Here is a 23,199-nt window from a genome sequence, read left to right on the forward strand (position 1 = left end):
ACCCTCTGAGCAGGACCCAGCCACAGCAGCACCCGGAGCTGCCCAGCAAGCTGTGGCCACTCTGCCCAGTGGCCCCGTGAAGCCATGCCGTCGCCGTGCTGATGCCGGAGCCAGTGGCGCCTCCGGCAAAGGGCAGCAGATGCACCGAGGGGCCCTGGAGCTCCGGACGCCCTGTTCCCTGACGGTCACAGCTGTGCCCCCGGGGAAAGGCTTACCGCTGGGCTATGCAGCTGAGCACCTAACCGGAGAGCCTGGCTCGTGCGAGGAAAATGGTACCTCGGAGCCCGGCCGGCGTGCCGACCTAGGAACCGGAGGTCACGGTTAGATTCCCGGTCAGGTCACAGGCCCGGGTTGTGGACTCGATCCTCAGTGGGGGGCGTGCAGGAGGCAGCCAATCCATGACACTCACTCTCATCACTGATGTTTCTCTCCCTATCCTCTCTGAAATCAATTATATATATATAAAGGAAATGGTACTTTGGAGATTGGAGAACAGCTGGCTGGGCTCAGGCAACACCTCAGCCCCCCTCTTCCCATCCCCTCCAATACCTGGCCTGGCTCACCGATGGGCTAACTACACTGGAAGCTGGGCTAACTACGTACACGGGAAGCTGGGAAGCCACGGGTCCCTGGGTGGGTGCTGTTCACCTCAGCAGCTCCGCCCAGAGCCGAGACCGGTGAGTCTCCGTCAGTAGGTGGCGCTCGCGGGCAGCCTCGCAGCCCTGGCCAGGCCCCGCGGGGAAACGGGGGTGTTTTCACAGACCTTGGGCTGCAGCCGGTGGCCTCATTGTTTGGGTTGCGGGCCCCGTTTAGAAAACCTCAGGCCAGCAGATGGAAGACCCCCCCTCTTGGGCCCTCGGGCGGCGGAAACCAGTGTGGCTGCCACGGCCTGGCTGCAGGCTCTGTCCGATGCCCAGAGAGCCCGTTCGCTGCGGAGACCAACGGGACCAGGCTGCTCACTGCACCCCCTCCACCCCCCATTTCCACCTGGGTCCTTGTGCTGGGCCTGGGCACCCCCACTGTGGACCGAGCACAGCGGAGCACACTTCCTGCGCAGAGGGAACACACTTCCTGCGGCAGAGGCCAGCTCGTCCTTCACGAGGGCTTGCCGGATTGGTCCGGCCTGCCTGGCCGCCCTGAGGGCAGGGGTGAGGCTGGTACCGCAGGGCGGGCTCGCTGCGCCCTCTGAAGCGCTGTGTGCGAAACCGATTCCACGCACTGAGGCCAACGGATCTGATCCGGCCCAGGCCGGGCTGGTCAGGGGAGAGGTGACTCCTGGGGAAGCTGCCGGAAGCCCGGATGGTGTAGAAGCGAGGGGGGGGTGGTGTCCGGAGTCCCTGCTGTGGGTCTCTCGCATGTGTCACACGTGTGGGCTCAGACTGTACCCGTGGAGCCGCCTGGGGGACAGAGCTGGGGCTCCCTGTGGGGCAGGCGTGTTCTTGCAGCCTCCGTGGCAGAGACGGGTCTGCCTTGAGTGTTCAGGGGCCCAACTTCGTTCTTGTTCAAGATGGTTCTGGCTACTCGGGGTCCCCTGGGGCGCCATATGGATTTTGGGATCGTCTTTTCTATTTCTGTAAAGAACGCCATTGGCATTTGCTAGGGATCCCGCGGAATCTGTACGTTGCTTAGGGCGACAGCGACATCCATGAACACTGGCGGTCTTTCCATTTACTTCTATCCTCCTTTCGTTCTCTCCGAGAGATTGTCTAGTTCTCATTGTCCACGGCTTTTGCTTCCTTGGTTAATTCCTAAGTGTTTTATTCCTTCTGATGCTAGTGTAAGTGAGGCTGCTTTCTTAATCTCCTTTTCAGATGGTTTCCCGTTAGCGTATAGAAAGGCAGGTGGCCTTTGTGTGCTGACGCTGTATCCCGCCGTCCGGTGGGACTCACCGATGAGTTCTGGTCCCGCCGGGATCTGGTCCCGCCAGGGTCCAGCCAGAGAAGCAGAAACAGCAGACGGTGCATTGAGAGGTTTATTGCAAGGCACTGACTTGGGTCGCTATGGGGCTGCACAGAGAAATCGGACATTCAGAGAGACCGACGCCTCAGCAGGACTTTCTCGTCGGGGACTCTGTCACGGGGCCTTCTGGTGGCTGAATTGGGCGTCCAGGGCTATGGAAGGTCACCCCACTCGCCTGGTTAACAGTCACACCTACACAACACCTTCCCGGCAACGCCCGGGCCATGTCTGATGAAATAGCGAGACTGTAGCCGAACCGACCTGACCCGTACGATGGCCTCCGCCCGCCTGCCAGGGCCATCCGGGGACTCCGGACAGGCCTCACCCTCTCCCCCGGTGCACACACGCCCTCGCTGACCCTGCAGCAGCTGACAGTCTACACGGAGAAGTAGGGGACCTCGGGACGGGGCAGCCCATCTGTCTAGCTTCAGAGCAACCCGCACAGCCAGTGCCCGGGATAGGTGTACACAGAGGTCAAAGTCACAGACCAGAGAATTAACCAGGTTAAGGCACACAGTCCCATCCCCTCAGAAGGAAAGCTGTGCCCATTACGCAGTCACCCCTCATTCTGCCCTCACCACCGGGGCGTGTAAGGATCGGTGTGGACAGCGACGTTATCAGGGCCTCATCGAGAAGAATGGCTGCGGGCACAGGCGCCCTTTGGGACGGGCAGGGCTGAGGGCAGCTACTCTCGCACGACGTGGGGGCGGTAGTCGGGCTTGACGGCCTCCGCCAGCTCCCGCGCGTACATGTCGTATCTGCCCGTCATCTGCAAGCAAAGCGGGAGCCTCAGAGGTGCCCGTTATACGTGCCCTCGCACGCGCCACCAGCTCCCGCCACTAGAGGGCAGCAGGGGACAGGAATGCCTCCGCAGGACCATCGGGCTCAGGCTGTAAGAGACAACGGGCCTGACCTCCAGGCCTGGACTCCGGGGCTAAGGTGAAGATCCCCAATGCCAATGTGACTCACATCCCCCGGGCCCTCCTTCCCGTTCATCCAGGAGCTGTGACCCGCGTGAGGCCGAAGGGGGGACGGCCCTGTGGCCCTGCAGACCCCAGGGAGCAGCCCACAGCCAGGAGCGGGGGGGGGGGGGGGGGGGGGGGGGGGGGGCGTCCCGAGGGCCATGCCTCGTCTGTCTGCCGAGGTTCCGAGACCCAGGTCAGGCCAACGGGAGCCCTCGTCTGGCTGGACCCAGAGCCCTGCTCCCTCCTGGACACGTGGGCAGCCATTCAGGCATCACAGTGGCGCAGTCACTGGCACGTATGATCTGCCCACAAGTGGGTGCTGAGTCGGTGCAAACGCTGCCCGGCGCTGACTCAGCGATCTCCGTGTGTGCCGTGGTGACATGCTGCCCTCTGAGGGGCGGGAGGCAGCTACGTGCCTCTCCTGATCGCTGGGGGCACAGGTATTAGGTGTCCAGAGCCGCTCGGGGCACACACGTGAAGCCCCTCATGTTACACACGGAAGCACCAGGCCCGGGACAGCGGGGAGAGACTGCAGCGACCCAGCTCGGACGTGGCCAAGCCCGGCCTGGACTCCCTCTCTCTCCTCGGCCCGCTTCCCTCCCTGCCCAGGCCTGGACCGCGGGGCCCGGCCACGGCAGAGCCAGACGCACGCGCCCATCTGTGGAGGAGTAGCCCGTCCCTGCTAATCCCCGGCCAATTACATGAGATTAATTCATTTGCGGCGCCCGGAATCTGAATCCGATGAGGGTAGGTCTGTTGCCTGGGCCCCGTTTCACCGAGGCCTGCTCCGGGTGAACAAACAGCCCCCTCCCCCCCAGGCTGTCCCCCGGGCCACCCCCACCGGGCCTGCTCCGTGTGAACAAACAGCCCCCCTCCCCCCCAGGCTGTCCCCCAGGGCCACCCCCAGCTGGGGTGCTCAGGCTGGAGCAGGACGGGGGCCCAGGTGGGGACGCGGGGCCCACCTTGAAGTTCCAGACGTCGTTCACCTGCCGGCACAGGTTGAGGTTGAGCTCGGCCACCAGCAGCCCGTCCCGCGTGCGGGAGAGGCCGGGCGTGCGGCTGCTGTCCGGGGCGGCCACGTAGCTGGAGCCGTAGAAGTAGCCGAAGTCCTTGTGAGCTGGGAGGAGCGGGCAGCGCGTGAGCTTCCGGGCAGACAGCGGGCAGGCCCGTGGAGGGACCCCGGGCCCAGGGCCCACGCCCTCCCCAGCTCTGCCAACACCCAGGCCCAGGCCCTGCCCCTGCCCCACTGCGGCCTCGAGGGGGGGCTTTCCTGGAAACTAACCCGCGCGGCCACCTCGGGCTTCCCGGGGCACAGCCTGGGCCTCCCGGGGGACCCTCCCGGGCACCCTCCCCAGTGAGGGGCCTCGCCCCCCATTCCTGGCCGGGCAGAGGGACGGGGGAGGGGCTCCTAGCAGAGATACGGTGTGGGTTCCAGGACCCCAAGGCCATCCTCCCAGTGCCTGCTCGGCTCAGGGCGGGGCGGGCGGACAGGGACAGAGGAGAGGAAGTGGGGTCTGGGCACCCCGGTCCCAGGGGAGGGGGGGAAGGATGGAGTCCAGTCCAGCCCTCCGATCCCCCCCACGCCCCCTCGGGAAGGAGCGGTCACAAGCCTAGGACAGCCGGCCCATCCCCGGCACACGCCGCCCGCTGTGAGGAGGGAGCGGCGGGCGCAGAGCGGGAGCAGCGAGGCCCCCCCCTGCCCCCGCGTGGAGGGGGACGGCACCTTTCCTCCCGTCTCCGGAGGTGAACTCGTTGGGGAAGTCCTCCTGCGGGACAGAGGCACGTGAGTGTGAGGGGCCGTGGGGGGGAGCGGCCATAGACGTCTAGGCAGGTAAAGGGCAGGCCGCTTCCCCCCCGGGCCGGGCACCCCTTCCCCCAGGCTCCGCCCCTCCCCCGCCCCGGCCTCACCTTGCCCACGCGGTTGATGGCGCAGGTGAAGCAGTGGTTGGCGATGGCCGCGTTCCTGGCCTCGATGGGCCACATGGACTCGCTGGGAGAGAAGAGCGAGAGGAGCGGGTGCCGCTTCCCCCCCCACGGCGGCCCGGCCTGGGCTGCGGCCGCTGCCCGCCTCCCCGGCCTGTGTGTGTGTGTGCGTGTGTGTGTGCGTGCGTGTGTGTGTGTGTGTGCGTGTGCGCGTGTGTGCGTGTGCGTGTGTGCGCGCGCGCGTGTGTGTGCGCGTGTGTGTGTGCGTGTGTGTGTGCGTGTGTGTGCGTGTGTGTGCGTGTGTGTGTGCGCGCGTGTGTGTGCGTGTGTGTGCGTGTGTGTGTGCGTGCGTGTGTGTGCGTGTGTGCGTGCGTGTGTGTGTGCGTGTGCGTGTGTGCGTGTGTGTGTGTGTGCGCGTGTGGGGCGGGGAGGCAGGGGGACAGCCAGGGAGACTGGCTGTGCCTGAGGGTGGCCCGTGCTCAGGCCCAGGCTGCCCTGGGAGGCCGGCTGCAGGGGAGCAGCCCTGGGTCAGACCTCGGCCTGAGCTCCGCCTCCTTTTCTGAAAACCCTGAAGGGAGACGGATTAGACGCCCTGCAGGTGAAGCTTCCAGAGCAGCAGGATCCACACCTGCTACCTCTCCACCCTCCCCGCCTCCCTGCGGAGAGGAGGCCGCCCCTGGGCTGGCAGAGCCTCACCTGCCAAGGCCCTCCCTCACCTCCCACCCCGTCCCACTGGCGACCAGCCCCCAGGGAGACGCTCAGGCCCAGCAGGGACCCCGAGGGAGCGTGGGCCAGAGGGTAGGACTGCAGCAGGTGTCACCTCCCCTTTCCGGGGTCCCCTTTCCCCAGGGCCTTTCCGGTTCCCTCTTCCGAACCCCGAGTCTCTAAGCAGAGGTTCCGGCTCTCTCTGTGGCCCAGGAAGCTGAGCTGGGGCCGCCCTCAGTCCAGCACCTGCCCGGGGAGGGGACCTGGCCTCACGGAGACCCGTCCTCCTCCGGCACCAACTGCAGTGAGCCACGAGCTCAGTGGGCCTGCTGGCCGCTGGTACCCTTTTTTTTTTCTTTTTTAAAAAATATATTGTCACTGATTTCAGAGAGGAAGGGAGAGAGAGGGAAGCATCCATGATGAGAGGGAATCACGGACCAGCTGCCTCCTGCAGGCCCCACGCTGGGGATGGAGCCCGCCACCCAGGCCTGTGCCCTTGGAGGGAATCGAACCCGTGACCTCCTGGTTCCTGGGTCCACGCTCAGCCCCTGAGCCCCGCCGGCCGGCCGCCGATTATCTCCTGTCTGAGAGCATCCCCGAGGCTCAGGGTGACGGGCAGAATGCCGGCTGGAAGGACGGAGTGCCTGGAGCGGAGCCGGGGACCAGCGCGCACCTGGCTTCCCCGGGCGGGGGCGGGGGCGGGGGCGGGCGCGCCAGCCTCGTGCTCCGGAGGACTCACGCGTCGGGCGAGCGACAATCACGGGCTTGATTGAGGGGCCTCGTGTGGCCGCCTCTCCCCAGCTGCCGCGCGGAGCTGACAAACTCCGAAGAAAGGGTTTTTACAGAAACGCCCGCCGGTGACATTTGCCGGGAGGGAACAGACAGGCGCGGGGCGCGCGGCAGAAAACATCTCCCCTGCGATCCCCCGGGGAGGGCGTGTGCGTGGGACTCGGCCCACAGCTGGCGGCAGGCTCGGGCTCCCAGGACGAGGGAGGGAGAGGAAGCGGGAGAGGGAGAGGGGGTGCGTGAGAGCCCAGCACGTGCGGGAGTCGCACGGAGCCCGGCGGGCTGCGGGGACATCTGCTGTATTCCCAGCACGGCCCCGGGAGCCCCTAAAAATACTCGGGGGGGGGGGGGGAGGCGGGACACAGGGGGTGGGGTGGGCCGGCGGCTTCCTGATGGACCCACGTGTGTGGCAGAGCATGGACCCCCCGGGCTGCGTGTGACCGTCAGGGCGACCCTGTTCATCAGAAAAGCACGTCAAGCCCTGGCCGGTGTGGCTCAGTGGATAGAGTGTCGGCCTGGGGACCAAAGGGTCCCCGGTTCGATTCCCGTCAAGGGCACGTATTTTCGGCTGCGGGCTCCTCGCTGGCCTGGGCCCTGGTCGTGGCGCATGCAGGAGGCAACCCATCGATGCGTCTCTCACGTTGAAGTTTCTCTCTGTCTCTCCCTCCTCCTTCCTCCTCTGCAGTTAACGGGGAAAGGCCCTTGGGTGAGGATGAGCAACCACAGAAGAAAACGCTTTGCGGTTAAAAAGGCCGTTTAGAGCCCAGGCGGGCGTGAAGGACCCTCCGCTCTGTGCCCAGGTTGCTCTGTGCCCAGGTGCTTGCCCTCGTGCACTGGGCGCTGCCGGCAAGAGGCGAGGCACCGGGGGGCCCTGCCCCCAGCACAGGGGCTGCGGCGGGGGGGCTGATGCTGGCCAGACGCCCCTGCGCTGGCACCGAGGAGGGCTGAGAGTCCTGACCACGAGGGGGAGTGGGTCCCCGTCATCTCCAGGTTCAGAATCGCACAAAGCACCTCTCCGAGGGCCGCCCGAGGGGACAGCAACGGGCAGGCGGCGCCCGGTGTGTTTCTGATTCACGGGAAAGCTGGTTGGACATAAACACCCAGTCCCAGGCTCAGACTGGTTAGGCGTCCTGCTGGTGGCACCTGCCTGTTCCCCAGCCACCTCCGAGGACCCTCCCGCTGCCCGCCGCGGGAACCTGAGTGCCCCCAGCCCTCCCGCTGCCCGCTGCCCGCTGCCCGCTGCCCGCTGTCCGGGAACCTGAGAGCCCCCAGCCCTCCCGCTGCCCGCTGCCCACTGCCCGCTGCCCGCTGCCTGAACCTGAGCGCCCCCAGCCCTCCCACTGCCCGCTGCCCACTGCCCGAACCTGAGCGCCCCCAGCCCTCCCGCTGCCCGCTGCCCGCTGTCCACTGTCCACTGCCAGGAACCTGAGCGCCCCCAGCCCTCCCGCTGCCCGCTGTCCGGAAACCTGAGTGCCCCCAGCCCTCCTGCTGTCCACTGCCCGCTGCCCGCTGTCCGGGAACCTGAGAACCCCAGCCCTCCTGCTGCCCGCTGCCCATTGCCCACTGCCTGCTGTGGGAACCTGAGAGCCCCCAGCCCTCCCGCTGCCCGCTGTCCGGGAACCTGAGAGCCCCCAGCCCTCCTGCTGTCCACTGCCCGCTGCCCGCTGCGGGAACCTGAGTGCCCCCAGCCCTCCTGCTGTCCGCTGCCCGCTGCCCACTGCCCGCTGCCCACTGTCCACTGCCCGCTGCCCACTGCCCACTGCCCGCTGCCCACTGCCTGCTGCCCACTGCCCGAACCTGAGAGCCCCCAGCCCTCCCGCTGCCCGCTGCCCGCTGCCCGCCGCCCGCCGCGGGAACCTGAGCGCCCCGATGGTGGCCGACGGGTTGAAGATGATGTCGGCGCCGTTGACGCTGTACAGGAGCCAGTTGAGGGGGTGGTGCCGCCCGTAGCAGATGTTCACGGCAATCCTGCCGAACTGCGTGTGGAACACGGGGTGGCCCAGGTTCCCCTCCATGTAGTAGGTGGACTGGAAGACAGAGGCCCGGGCAGATCTTTCTCCTCTCAGAGGGGAGACACATCCACCGCTGCCTCCCGCACGCATCCCGGCCGGGGATCGAGCCCACGGCCTGCGCATGTGCCCTGGCTGGGCACCCAACCGGCGGCCTCTTGGTCCATGGGACGATGCTCCACCCAGCCGGCCACACCGGCCACACCGGCCAGGGCCAGGGCCAGGGCCAGACGCCTCTGAGTGAGGAGGCTCCCTGTCCTTAGACTGGGCAGGAAAAAAATACGGCCCGCGCTCCAAAAGTGTCCCTTGGGGTGTGCTGTCCTTTAAGCTGGAAATTCCAATGTCCTCCAAACCAAACACAGAGAACCCCAGACATAATAGCAACGAGCCGACCCCAGGGGACATCCCCGAGGCTCCGCATTCACCGCAGCTTCTTTTGTGACGTCAGAAAACACCCAAGCCGCTTCCTCAGTGTCTGAGGCTCAGCGCTGGTTAGGTCCCGGTCACCGTACAAGGAGAGGCTGAGGACTGGTCAGGGTCCTCACCAGTCACATGTCCCTGTAAAGGTTAGAGCCCGGCCAGTGTGGCCCAGTGATTGAGCGATGACCTAGGAACCAGGAGGTCATGGTTCGATTCCCGGTCAGGGCACAGGCCCGGGTTTCGAGCTCCATCCCCAGTGTGGGGCGTGCAGGAGGCAGCCGGTCCATGATTCTCTCATCACTGATGTTTCTCTCTCTCTCTCTCCCTTTCTGAAATCAATAAAAATATATTAAAAAAAATAAAGAAGTTTTGAGCGGAAGGGACCAGAGCTCACCAAGAGCACCCTGCCGGCCTGGGGGAAGGCGGGAACCTCAGTGGGCAGGTGACCTGCCAGCTCTCGAAGGCCACCCTGAGCCTGGCACTCCCACCCTGAGTCCCCTTTGTCCCCGCCAATCCCTGGGCACCGGCAGGCTGAGGGGTCCCCACAGGCAGACAGCGGAGGCCGTGCTGCCGCCCCGCCCCTCCCTGGGGTGCTGGCCCTGGGACGCTGTCATGGACGGCGCCGTGGGGGGCAGAGGGACGGCAGGCTCTAAGCCGACCTGCCCCGGGCATTTCGCTCCCTCCCCTTCATTTCAGCGTGCAGTGGGGGCAGCGACCGGGGTGTGCCCGCGGGTGGACGCCGACGCAGATCCTGGTGGTGTGAGACCAGCCCTTCCCGTCCGGGGAGCTAACGATTAATCCAGGGTAAACAGGCCGGGCACACCTCCCCGCCCGGCCAGCTGTCACCGAGCGACGCCGAGCCAGCCCTCTCCCCGGGGACCTGCCTCCTCTGCCAGCCCAGCCGGGAGCGGCCGGCCCCCCACAGGCAGGGAGGGTCACTGTGGACGGGGGCAGCTACCGCCCGAACGAACGGGAGCTCAGACTTCAGATCTTGGGTTCTAGGTGGAGTCCATGTCCCTCCTTCCTAGGCCCCCCCCTCCATCCCACCGACCACAGACTAGCACTAACCAATCAAAATTAGCACTAACCCGCGTGCAGACATGCACTCGTCCGCCCAGTGTCACCGGCACGTGGCAGTGGCTCTCTCGTTCCCACGTGAGCAGACAAGCCCCGCCCGCCACACAAGGGCACACGGAGAAAGGCGAGGAGCTCCCGGCCTGCAAGCGGCCGCAGGGACTGGCTCCCGTCTGTGCGTGATTGCTTTTGGCTTAATTTACATACTACCCTGTTCCCCCGAAAATAAGACAGTGTCTTATATTAATTTTTTCTCCCAAAGCTGCGCTAGGTCTTATTTTCAGGGGATGCCTTATCTTTCCATGCGCTAGGTCTTATTTTTGGAGGATGTCTTATTTTCGGGGAAACACGGTACTTCCCTCGAAGGAGAATTTCAGGAACCAGAGCAGGTGGTATTACAAAAACTAAAAAGGCTGAAATTGGTTTGTCTCAGTGGATAGAGCATTGGCCTGCAGACTGAAAGGTGCCGGGTTCGATTCCGGTCAAGGGCATGTGCCTTGGTTGCGGGCACATCCCCAGTAGGGGGTGTGAAGGAGGCAGCTGGTTGATGTTTCTCTCTCATCGATGTTTCTAACTGTCTATCTCTCTCTCTTCCTCTCTGTAAAAAATCAATAAAAATATATTAATAATAATAAAAAAATAAAAAGCCTCTGTGCTAAAGGTGTTTTGGACTCTCCCAGAAGTTCCCCCACCCCCGAATCCTACGCACTCAGGTGACGCAGGGCTATATGGACCCCTCACCCCCCCACCCCAGCCCTGCAGACCTACTGTGCGCCAGCGTCACATGATGTGACGTGACCTGGCGCAGAACGCCCGGACAGAAAGGCCCCCTGAGCCGGACGGGGGAGAGCGAGCCCAGGGCGGGCGGTCGGGCGCTCACCTCGTTGAAGTCGCCCACCCTGGGGATGTGGTTCTTCCTGCTCTTGCCCAGGACGGCGCCCGAGTTGGAGATGACGACCGCCGTGTTCCACAGCACGTCCCCGTGGGCCGCGTCCCGCTCCAGCATCGGGGACACCACCACCATGTTGTGCTTCTTCGCCAGCTGGGAAAACGAGAGACGGGCCGCGTCCGTGGGAACAGAGTTTCAGATCGGCGAGATGGGATAGTTCCAGAGCACGGGGAGTGTGTGTGTGGAGCTGGACACTTACATAAGATTAAGATGGTAAATTCCATGCTGTGTTTTTAATAATAGAAAATTAAAGAATAATCACTTTACTTCGTATAGATATTCATAGAAAGGCTCCGATATGGAATTCCTTTGTCTCAAATAAGAGCGTCATCAGGACCTGGGACCAGTGGGATGAACGGCCCCAGCCAATCATTTACCTTAGACTCTAATTAGCCAATCATTTGTCTCTGACTCTAACTAGCCAATCATTTGTCTCTGACTCTAACTAGCCAATCATTTGTCTCTGACTCTAACTAGCCAATCATTTGTCTCTGACTCTAACTAGCCAATCATTTGTCTCTGACTCTAACTAGCCAATCATTTGTCTCTGACTCTAACTAGCCAATCATTTGTCTCTGACTCTAACTAGCCAATCATTTGTCTTAGACTCTAACTAGCCTGTCATTACCTCTGGCCTTAAAGACAAGAGAGGAAAAGCACAGGGGTGGAAGGTGATGCTATGAGCCACATAACGGTGGCCGAGTCCCCAGGCCCCTCTGGATGCAGACAGGTGTCCCCTGGTGCCATTTCTTTTTTCTTTTCTTTTCTTTCTTTTTTTTTTTTTTTTTTTTTTTTTTTTTAATGTTTTCCTTTTTTATTTTTATTTTTGACTTGTACCCTGGTGCCATTTCTTGTGCTCACTTTTCCTTTCCTCTTCCTCCAGCCTGGGGCAGGCGTGCCATCTGCAGCCGCCTCTTAACCAGCCTGGCCCTCTTTCCTCCCACAGCATAGAATCAACCACGTGGTGGGTGAGAGATCCCCAAACCCCCTAGAACCCTCATGTTTGGAATCACAACGAAGTATTGGCAGAGCCACCATGATTACGTTCTGCTCGGAAACCCCCCAAAATCCGTAGACGCTCTGACGTGGGCTGTGGGGAGAGGACCGGGGTCTCTCCAGTTGAGAATGAAAGGCGTGTGGCCCCTCCTCATGGGGAGGAGCTCCTGTCTGTAACCTCTCTGCATCGCAGGGAGTTGTGGGGAGCAGTGTCATGAAGACCCCGTTGCCAGAGCATAAAACACGTTCTTTACAGGAGCCCCCCGGGGTCTCAGTGCACGTGAGAGGCGTGCGACCGCCACCACTGCTGACACGCGGCACGCTGTCATGACCTCGAGCGGAAACCCGAGACGCATTAGCGGTCTCTCTCCACCCCCTCCACCCAGCCCCTGGCAACCGCTAATCTGCTTCCTGCCGCCGTGATTTGCTTATTCTGGACCTTTCACATATAGGAGACCCTACAGCCCTCCGATGAGGTTTTAATCAAGAAAAATGAGAGCCAGTGTCTGCGCGGAGGCCGCCGGCCGGCAGAGAGGCTTGCGGAGCCCGGGCAGACAGCAGGCGGCCGCGCCGGGGGCTGGCCGAGGCCCCGCTTTGTCCCCGGCCCCCGAGGGCCAGCTCGGCCAGGTGTCGCTACAGAGCCTGCCCCGGGGTCCCCGGGCCTCCCGCCCTCCCCAGGCTGAGGATCCCGTCCCTGAAGAAGCCATCAGGGGCTCTTCTGGCTCCGAAGCGCCGTGGTTTTAAGGGAAAGCACAACTTTTTTTTTTTTTTAAAAAAGGGCAGTAAACAGCCTTATCTGATCTGATCTGGCACCGCCAGCAGCCCGGCGGCAGGTGCGCTTCCCGTGGGGGCCACACCCAGGGGCTGGGCGGGGAGGGTGGGGGCGCACGGGCCCTGCACGTGTCTGGCAGCTGCTGCCGGGGAGCAGGTGGCGGCCTACCTTCTGGCAGAACCTGGTGGTGGGCCCGTCCTCGGCCGACTCAGCGAACTCCGTCCACGGGAGCTTCTCCCTCGTGCAGAACGCAAAGGGCATGGCTGCGGGAGGAGGGACTGGCGTCACACCCGCGCTCGGGGCCTCTGCGGGAGCGCCGTGGCCTGGCAGCGGGGGTCCCCACGAGAGCACTCGGCCCTGAGCGCCTCCGGCTGGCTTCCGAATCTCCCCCTCCCTCCCCCCTCCTCCCCACCCCCCGGCTCTGGACGAAGGACAGACCCTAAGCTTTCAGGCTTCATAGCAAAACGAGGAGAGGCCAGATGCCTCGCCTGTAGTCCTAGCAACAATCACAGCTCAGACTTGAACAGAGACACCTACCCTCCCGTGTCACCGCAGCATTGGGCACAGAGCGGAGAGAGGGGAGCCACCCGAAGGCCCACAGATGGAGGAATACGGGGTGTACCGGTTAATGATGAGGATCTTTGTCACTAGATGGGGTTACCCATATGCTGGTATATATGCGATTTGAAATGTATGCTATTTTGTTGTATTGACAACAGCTTCAAAATTTCATACATCAAATTTTCTGAAGGTGTTGATATCATAACTACTTCTACGTTTTTAAAAATGTTAAAATTTTGTGCCAAAAAAAGAGCATTTTTGGGAAGTTTTAATTCATTACTTTGTTTTGAAGAAAAGTGCTGCTGAAAGTGAGCGTATACTTCAGGAAGCTTATGGTGAACACGCTCCATCTCAAGACACTGTGAACACTGGCGTAAATGCTTTAAAAGGGGTAATTTTGATGTGAAAGACAAAGAACGTCCAGGTCAACCGAGAAAGTTTGAAGACCAACAATGACCAGCATTATTGGATGAAGATGCGTGTCAAACTCAAAAACAACTCACAGAGAGATTAAATGTTGCTCAGCAAACAATTTCTGATCGTTTACAAGCAAAGGGAAAGATTTTAAAGGAAGGAAAATGGGTGCCACATCAACTGAACAAAAGACAAATGGAAAACCGAAAAGTCATCAGTAAAATGTTGCTTAAACGGCATGAAAGAAAGTCTTTTTTGCATCGAATTGTGACTGGCAATGAAAAGTGGATTTATTTTGAGAATCTCAAACGCACAGAATCATGGGTTGATCCAGGTCAACCATCAACATCGACTGCCAGGCCAAATCGCCTCGGAAAGAAGACAATGCTCTGCGTTTGGTGGGATCAGGAAGGTGTGGTGTATTATGAGCTTCTAAAACCAGGTGAAACCGTTTATACTGATCGCTACAGATAACAAATATGAATTTGAACCATACTTTGATCGTGAAATGACCAAGGTAGGCCAGAAGACATGGCAAAGTGATTTTTTTCATGATGACGCACCATCACACACTTCAAATCCAGTTAAAGACACGTGAAAAGATCTTGCCTGGGAAGTGTGAACCTGCCCGCCGTGTTCACCAGCCCTCGCTCCTTCAATGACCACGTGTTCCGATTGACGGCACACGCCCTGTCTGAGCGGCACTTCCACACGGACGCAGACGTGGGCAGTGGGGTCTCTGAATGGTCTGCCCCAAATAAGAACAGTTCTATTGGGACGGTACCCACCAGTGACCTGACAGATGGGGGAATGTGTGGCTAAGATGGACGTTACTTTGAAGAAAGCACTTTTGATGTTTCTCTTGAAATTATCGTGTTTTCTTTGATGACAAAATCCGAATTTTTAACCGGTTACTAGCTAATCCACATTTTTAACTGGATTAACCAGAGCCAATCTGCATTAGGGTTAAAACTCGGACACCGGTCCAGGGAGAAGGACGAGGATCGTAAGCGCCCCCATTCCTTCCAGCCCCAGGAAGCCTGGGACGAAGACGGTGTCAAGTGCAGAGAGGCCACATGGCAGCACCCCCTCTCCGCAGCCAGGGGTGGCCCACGGCAGGGAGGTGTCTAAGTGGGCAGGAGGCTCAGCCCGGTGGGGGCCCTGGCAGCAGGCTCACCCTCCCCAGGCTCCTCTCCAGCGGAGAGAGATGAACTGTCTGGAGGAAGCCAGTGAGGAGCTGTTGACAGCAGCCCGGTCCTTAATGAGCTTTCAGAGCATTAGGGGCGACGCAGCGGTGCCCCAGGAGAATAGCACCTCCCTCCGGCTTCGTGCCAGCTGGAGGAGCGCCCCCGTTTCTCCGTCTCTCCGCTCTTCCCGCTGTAATGGCTTCGCTTCCTGTTTGCACGGCCACCGCCATGTAAACAAACGTCCCGGAGAGGGATGTGGGAATGAGGTGGGGGAGGCTGGCTGACAAGTCCCAAGTACAGTTTTTCCAATTTCAGGGGAAGGGGGTCTCCCATTCATGGAACAGAGTCGGCGGTGAGCCTAGAGCTGGCCCTGCCTCGGCAGAGCAGCTGAAGTGTAACCTGGGAGTGGGGTGGAGTGGGGGGGTGCTGCAGGACCCCACAGAATGCCCCGTTCTGGGCCGGGGAGTCCCCGGGGCCCTCGAGGAGGAGGTGTCTGGGCTGTGATGGACCAGTGGGATTTTCCAGATCCGAGAGAGGGGAGAGAGTTGGTGAACCATCTGATGGGCATTGTTTGATGTCTGTCATAGACCAGATTGCTTGAGCCACTACAGAGAAAAATGGGGTGGGGGGGGGGTGTGAATAAACAAAACGTGGCCTCTGGTAAGATGACATAACCAGCAACACCCAGGCTGGCCCGCGGAGGAGAGTCAGGAAGACCGGAAGTGACGTAACCAGAAATGAGAAGAACCCAAGAGGAACTTCCTGGGTACCGACGGCAGACCGGACCCCCACCCCCGATCCTTTCCTAAAACCCTGCATGGCAGAACAGGGCTTTGTTGTTTGTGTTTGTTTTTTTTTAAATATATTTTTTAATTGATTTTTTTACAGAGAGAAAGAGAGAGGGATAGAGTTAGAAACATCGATGAGAGAGAAACATCGATCAGCTGCCTCCTGCACACCCCCCACTGGGGATGTGCCCGCAACCAAGGTACATGCCCTTGACTGGAATGGAACCCGGGACCTTTCACTCTGCAGGCCGATGCTCTATCCACTGAGCCACACCGGTTTGGGCAGAACAGGGGTTTTTACGTGAAGATAGAAGCCACCAAGGATGGGGCGCTGAGAGGGGCACAAGAACCACAGCTTCTAGGAGGCTGGAGAGGGTATCTCAGAGGACAAAAATGGAGTCCCTCCGGCCCAGGAGGCACCCTACCCTCCAACACAGGCCCCTCACAAGCTCAGGAGCCGGAGGCGCCGCATAGCTCTGAAGGGCAGGAGGCAGGGAGGGTGACAAGCCAGAAGGGTTGGTTGCCAGTCCGTTCAGGAAGCAGTCGGAGGCCCAGGTCCATCCTCTTCTAGAAGAGGCTGGGACGCGCCCCGCCCGCCTTGCAGAAGGCCCCGCTCATTCTCCAGAGAGTGAGGCGGAGGGTCGCTGGCCCTGGGGAAACCAGGACAGAGAACGGCATCGTGTCCAAAGCAGAGGGGTTAAGTAAACACCAGTGTCCTGGACCCCTGTTCTCCTCCTCTCCTTGGCAGCAGATTAGAGGCATCTTCTCCGGAGCCTCTGACCATTCTGAAGAGAATGACCTGGAGACAGGACCGTGGGGGATTGCATAACCGATAGCGGAACTGGGTCACCCTCCCAGGAAGCTCGATGAAGAAACCCCTCCTGCAAGCTCAGAGGCTGCAGTCGCCTCGCTCGCCCCAAGTCTTAAAATAGAACCCGTCAGGGGGAAAAGACCAAAAGGAGTAAGAAGGGACGATGTGGGAAGAAAAAAAAAAATTCTTAATATCTCCAGAGATAAGAGAAGATATTGCAATTAGAAAATAAAAACAGGACGTGATTAAAAAAAAAAAAAAAAAAAAAGGAACTTTCAGACCAAAAGAACTCTGATAAGCTCAAAAAATGAGAGCGGAGACCAAAGACTGAACAGCAGGCTGAATGACAAATTAGGTAAAATCTACCAGAGAATTGAGGGGAAAAAAAGAGATGTAAAATAAAAAAAAATAGAAAAATAGGGATTGAGCCCAGAATTCCAAAATCCTAATAGCCGGATATCAGGAAGAAAGCAGAGAAGGAAAAAAGAGGGGAGAAAATCACTAATGAAACAACGTAAGAAAATTTCCCAGATCTGAAGGACCCAAATTTCTAGACTGAAATACCCCATGGAGTGCTTAGAGCAGTGGATGAAAATAGATACAACAGAACATCATAATGCAATTTCAGAGAATTGGAAAGAAAGAGGAGCCCTTACAACCTTCTAGAGAGAACTACCTGAAGCCAGGAGACAACAATGGAGCAAGGTGTTTAAACTTCTGAAGGAAAATGGATTGCTGACCTAGAATTCTATACCCAGCCAAACTATCAACCAACTCCTAGGAGAAAGGTCCCCAGAAGATTACCTCTTATGTGTTCTTTCTCAGGGAACTACAGCTGACCCTGAAAACACAGAGGTTAGAGGCACCAACCCCTCCGGCAGCTGAAAATCTGCGTATAGCTTTCTAGGGGTGAGAAAAGAAAGGAGACTTTAAAAACCACGGAGCAGCCGGGACCGGTGTGGCTCAATGGATAGAGCGTCGGCTTGGGGACTGAAGGGTCCCGGGTTCGATTCCGGTCAAGGGCATGTACCTTGGTTGCGGGCACATCCCCAGTGGGGAGTGTGCAAGAGGCAGCTGATCGATGACTCTCATCGATGTCTCTAACTCTCTATCCCTCTCCCTTCCTCTCTGTACAAAATCAATAAAATATATTAAAAAAAGACAAAAAAAAAAAAAAAAGAAAAAGAAAGAAAAACCACGGAGCAGATGCTATCAACATGGAGATAGAGCAGCACTGCCTGAGGGCGGCTGAGAACCCCCTCCCCCCCACCAGAGGGACTTACTCCACGCCTCCTGGAAGCAGACGATGTTGACCCCGCACACTGCAGCCACCTCCACTATGGACTCTATGCGTCTGTGAAGGGCGGAGACCTGGCGATTTAAAAACTCAGGGTTAGGGGAGCGTGTGAGATCGGCAGTCTGGCTCAAATAAACTCATAGACTCTACAAATGTGGACGTTTCTCACATGGGCATTTGCTGGCAAGATATATATATATATATATATATATATATATATATATATATATATATATATTCAACCTCAAGATGTGTGTGTGTGTGTGTGTGTTTCAAATTTCAGAGGGGAAAGGAGAGGGAGAGAGAGAACCATCAATAGCTGATGGGCTGCCTCCTACACATCCCCTCCTGGGGATCGAGCCTGCAACCCGGGCGCATGCATGTGTGCTGCCCATCGTCGAAGGACTCGCCTTTCTCCGCTGTGCCCTTGGCCAGGCGTGTGCGCGCCCCTCCCTCCCCCGCTCCCTGGATGAGCTGTCCGTGCCGCCCGCCGCGGGGAGCGTCTCCCGGGCGTCCTGAGGTGCCCCTGCGGCGGGGCTGTTCCCGTTGCACCGTCACATTCCTCCGCCGCCTGTCACGCCAGCACCCCGGGAGGAGTGTGCCCCACCGGCCCCGTGTCCTCAGCACCAGGCTGGCTCCCGGAGGCGGTCAGCAGGGCTTGCTCGGGGAAAGGGACCGGAGAGCACGCACTCTTCACGCTGCCCTGTCCCCTGCAAGGCTCGCACCCGGGCCCACGGGTGTTTGCCCCGCCTGGCCCGTGGGTATGTTTAGGGGCAAAAGCAGCCGCCGCACCTGCTCGGCCACGGGGGCGTCCGCGGGCAGGGGCAGCCTGTTCTGCACCAGCCCCACGCGCACGATGCGCGGGGCCCGCAGCTGCTCCTCGGCCGCCTCGAAGGCGTATCCCTGCAGCTCGAAGTCCCCTTTGGCGGCGGATTCCAAAGCTCCGCTGGGCAGGTCGAGCTTCCTACACGGGCGGGGAGAAGAGGGGAAGTGATTGGCAGGCGCACTGAAGTGACCCCCCCGGCCCGTCACCATCAGGCAGGGGAGAGGTCACGTGTCCCGGCAGGAAGGCACACAGAGCCCGGGCGGCCGGCTCAGGGGCTGAGCATCGACGAATGGACCAGGAGGTCAGGGTTCCATTCCCGGTCAAGGGCACAGGCCCGGGGTGCAGGCCCGATCTCCGGAGGAGGGCGAGCAGGAGGCAGCTGGCCCACCATCCTCTTTCATCATGGATGTTTCTATTCCCCTCTCACCTCTCTCTTCCTCTCTGAAATAAAATAAAAAAATTTTAGAAAAGGAAGCACACAGAGCCCTAGCCGGTGTTTGGCTCAGTGGATGGATAGAGCATCGGCCTGCAGACGGAAGGGTCCAGGTTCAATTCCGGTCAAGGGCACAGGCCTGGGTTGTGGGCTCGATCCCCATTGGAGGGTGGGGAGGAGGGGCGCGTGCAGGAGGCAGCCGGTCCACGATTCTCCCTCAGCATTGATGTTTCTATTCCTCTCTCCCTCTTCCTTCCTCTCTGACATCATTAAAAAAAATATATATATATTTAAAGAAAGAAGAAGGCACACAGAGCAGACCAATGGCAGGGCGCACGTGTGGGGGCTGAAGGAGGGGGAAGGTGTGGACGTAGGCTGATGGTCACTGGGGACATTCCAGCAGGGGGCAGAGGTCAGACCTGGCCAAGGGAGGCGGGGAGGGGAGCGGCAGGGAGCCGGTCAGGAGCTGGGGTTTTGGAGGGGCTGAAATCAGGGGAGATGAGTCTCAGCCATCAGCATAGGAGCGGGGAATGGATTCCCAAAAATGCCTGTGGACGGAATCAGAGACTCTGCTGAGCCTGGGGGCGGGGGGTTGCGCCGTGATAAGAGAGGGGGCTGTTGAGGACTGGGTTCAGGGAATCTGGGTGGAGAGGCCGGACTGAGAGCGGGACAGAGGGCCCTGAGGCCCTTCACACCGAGGACTGCAAGTCTCCCGGACCCGCACTGGCTGTCTGCTGCTGCTCCCTTGGGGAGGGGTGCGGGTGGGGAGGTGGGGACTGGGGGCAGTGGACGGGGGGGTGGTGGGGGGGTGGTCCCTCGCTCAGTGCTGGGTGGGCGGGGGAGGGCCCACATGTCCAGGCTAAAGGCCCCGGCGCTCCCGGTCTGTGGTTTATTAACGAAGGCCGGTGGATGATTGACGAGCCCCCCCCCCCCCCCCAGAGTGCCCGTTGGCCCCGTGCGAGCACCCGCCGCTCTCGGTGTGGCCCCGGCCCGGGAGGCCTTGCCATCCGGGGACGCGTGGTTATGAAATACCCAGGGAACACATCAAAAAACAACCTGACAGCCATTGTCTAAGAATAAGACTTCCCTCCCACCCGAAGTCACTCTCTTCAAGAGGCTTCTTTCAAAATCACAGGCCTGTCACCAAGCCCCTGCCGCCCCCTGCCAGGCGGCTCCCACCTGACAGCCTGACAGCCCCCGGGACGGGCTCCGCCCCTGCCAATCAGCTCCTCTGCCTCGCAGCTCAGACATGACAGCCGTGCCCACACTCGCCCCCTTCGCCGTGACTGCCTCGGAGCCGGTCCTTCCCTCCGCGGGCCCCTCCATCCTGCGGGCTCAGCCCCAGGCCCCGGCCTCGTGGTGGACGGAGAAGGCAGCGGCCATCAGCCTAAGTCCACGCCAGGAGCCGCACCCCGCTGTGGGGAGACCCTGGGGGCAGGTCCTCGGCCTGCGGTCTCACACCGGGAGGAGAGCAGGTGGATGGGGTATTTTTTAAATTTTTTATTGATTTTTACAGAGAGGAAGGGAGAGGGATAGAGAGCCAGAAATGTCGATAAGAGAGATACATCGACCAGCCGCCTCCTGCACATCCCCCACCGGAGATGTGCCCGCAGCCAATGTACATGCCCTTGACCGAAATCGAACCTGGGACCTTTCAGTCCGCAGACCGACGCTCTACTACTGAGCCAAACCGGTTTTGGCTAGAAGGGGTGGTATTATTATTATTATTATTATTAGGTAATGGCTGGCAGGTTAGCAGCCCGGCTATCACCATCACCTGGCGATGCCCCTCCGCCACCGCCATCTTCCCCGATCCACGGCCCACAGCTGCCTGCTCTCCCGTCTTCCCTCCACCCCCTCCTGCCTCCTCCCGTCTATGCTGAGTGGCGCCTGCAGCTCTCAGTCCCTGCAGACACTCTCTCTCCTAGGCCTGAGGCGATTCAAGCCAGGCCCCTCCACTTTCTTGGGGCTCTCCCTGCCCCGTATAGACCTGTAAGCAAAGGAGCCATAGGCTACGGTTTACTTTTTCCGGGTGCTTTGAGAAAAGGGGACTGAAGAGAACCCGAGGGAGAGAACCTGGGGGAAGGGGCAGTGTCTTCCGCCTTTGCAAACCCGGGTCCAGCAGGCAATGCCCTCAGAAAGCCCAGGACCGGCTGCGAGGGGGAAAACATTTGCACTGAGCGTGGTCACCAACGCCCACCGCTTGCCAAGTGGGAAGGGTTCCTTGACCCCCCCCCAGTTCAGCAGGCCTCCACCTCCAGGGGACCGCCAGAGGCCCACCCCAAGGAGGGGCTGGGGCTGGGCATCTAGGTGACCTGCCGGGGCTCAGGCCGAGGCTCTGACCAGCACGGACACCAGAGTGCAGGCTCTGGAGGGAGCCTGATCCCTGGAAGCCAGGAAGGAGAGTTAGGTGGCCACCGAGAAAGCCTCAGGGAGCAAAATACCCGTCCTTTCCCTTCCGGTTCCTGGGAGAAGTGCCTTGGAAAGGTCACACCAGCCTGGCCTGGTCCCCGAGCGGCACATCTAAACTTATGGTCTTTGCTCGGTACTTCGTTACGGCCCCTGCAGACCCTGAAGCACGCAGCCTGGTCCCGGGCCCACATTCCCCACACTCGCCGGCCCCCCGTCCCCCCGAAAGCCTCTGGGCTCCATACCTGGTCTCCTTGCCATAGAGAAGGCGTTTCACCTCCCTCAACTCTGCGGGCGGCAGGTGCTTCTCCAAGCACTGCTCCAGCGACTCCCACTCAGGCTCCGCCATGGCTGGAGATGTCCGGGCCCAAACTGCCTGCCCTTTGCCCCCGGCGGGGAGCAGGAGGAGGAGGAGGTGACCAAGTCCACAGACGTGCCCTCCCCTGGACACTTTCCCCTTCAGCCCCGGGAGAGCTGCCCGAAGACACGCCCCTCCTCATGCCTTCGAAGCGCGCAGCCAATCAGCGCTCCAGAGCTTCCCTCTGGCCCCGCCCCCTGCCTTTCTGACACGCCCCCTCAAATGAGGGACACGCCCCCTACCCTTCGCGCTTCCTTTGGCACGCGCCGGGACACGCCCCCTTCGCGCCTTCGCAGCGCGCAGCCAATCAGCGCTCCAGAACTTCGGACACGCCCCCTCCACCGCGGGACACGCCCCCTGCCCTTCCACCTCCCTCGGCACGCGCCGGACACGCCCCCTCCACAGAGGGACACGGCCCCTACCCTCCAAGCTTCCTTCAGCACGCGCTGGGACACGCCCCCCTCGCGCCTTCGCAGCACACAGCCAATCAGCGCTCCAGAGCTTCGGACACGCCCCTTCACCGCGACACACGCCCCCTGCCCTTCGCGCCTCCTCAGGCACGCGCCAGGCCACGCCCCCTCACCCGCTCGGCCTGGGGAGGCTCGCGCCCCGGCAGCGCCTCCATCGCTGCGGTCCAGTCCCCTCGCCCTGGGCCTCTCGTTCGCCTTCCGGTTCCGCCCCTCACCTGCCCCGAGGTGTCGGGGCGGGACCGACCACCGGGAGAGGAGGTGAGGCGGGCGGCGGCGCGGCTCTGAGGTAAAGGGCGTCCGCAGCCGGCTCTGAGGTAAAGGGCGGCCGGGTTCCGCAGCCCGTGGGCTTGGCCTCTCCCCACCGCGACCGGAAGAGTTGGGCCCCGGAGCCCTCCGAGCTTCCCTCCCGGGCCGGGTCTGCTGGTGCCCGCAGGGCGAGGCTGGCTCCGGCGGGGTCAGGGCAGAGGCACTGGGTGCGGCCTGGGCGCATCCCTGGTCTCCCTCAGGTTTCACCTCAGGAAGCGCCCGCTCCGGAGGACTTAGAAAGTCCCATGAAGGTGGTGCTAGCTGCCCGGTTTCCTTTCCGCTCTAAATAAGACGCTTCGCTAGATCCTTCTGAGGCGATCGTCTTATTTTAAAAAAAACCACACATTTCTATTGATTTCAGAGAGAAAGAGAGAGGGAGGGAGAAACACCCATGATGAATGTGTGTGTGTGTGGGGGGGGGCAATCGTTTTATTAAAATTTTTTTTTTTACTTTCTAAATATATTTTATTGATTTTGTTTTACAGAGGAAGGGAGAGGGATAGAGAGTTAGAAACATTGACCAGCTGCCTCCTGCACACCCCCCACTGGGGATGACACCCCCCACTGGAGATGTGCCCACAACCAAGGTGCATGCCCTTGACCGGAATCGAACCTTTCCTTCTGCAGGCTGACGCTCTACCCACTGCTCCACACGCCAGCCAGGGCCGTTTGAAAAGGCGGTAAGCTCTGCCCAAAGGTGTGGACTGTGTCTGTCGGCGCACCCTGGAGCGAGGGACTCCTCCTCTTTGTGACCCGCGCTCCCTGTGGGGACACGGCGTGG

At 60.5% G+C, this 23,199-nt stretch overlaps 1 protein-coding gene across 1 annotated transcript; it reads right to left on the bottom strand.

Moving 5' to 3' along the window:
- Positions 1-1,954: 1,954 nt before the first annotated feature.
- UPB1 (beta-ureidopropionase 1) lies at positions 1,955-21,668 on the bottom strand. Its single transcript, XM_084867472.1, has 10 exons — positions 21,530-21,668; positions 18,409-18,580; positions 17,603-17,690; positions 12,727-12,821; positions 10,722-10,883; positions 8,196-8,365; positions 4,833-4,914; positions 4,648-4,690; positions 3,887-4,041; positions 1,955-2,728 (listed from the first exon to the last, which is right to left on the bottom strand). Exons 1-10 carry the CDS (start codon positions 21,631-21,633, stop codon positions 2,645-2,647), a joined length of 1,155 nt encoding a protein of 384 aa, XP_084723598.1. The 5' UTR covers positions 21,634-21,668; the 3' UTR covers positions 1,955-2,644.
- Between the last annotated feature and the right edge of the window lie 1,531 nt (positions 21,669-23,199).

Source organism: Pipistrellus hanaki (genome assembly GCF_964339955.1).
Source record: "Pipistrellus hanaki genome assembly, chromosome: 19".
Lineage (NCBI taxonomy): Eukaryota > Metazoa > Chordata > Mammalia > Chiroptera > Vespertilionidae > Pipistrellus > Pipistrellus hanaki.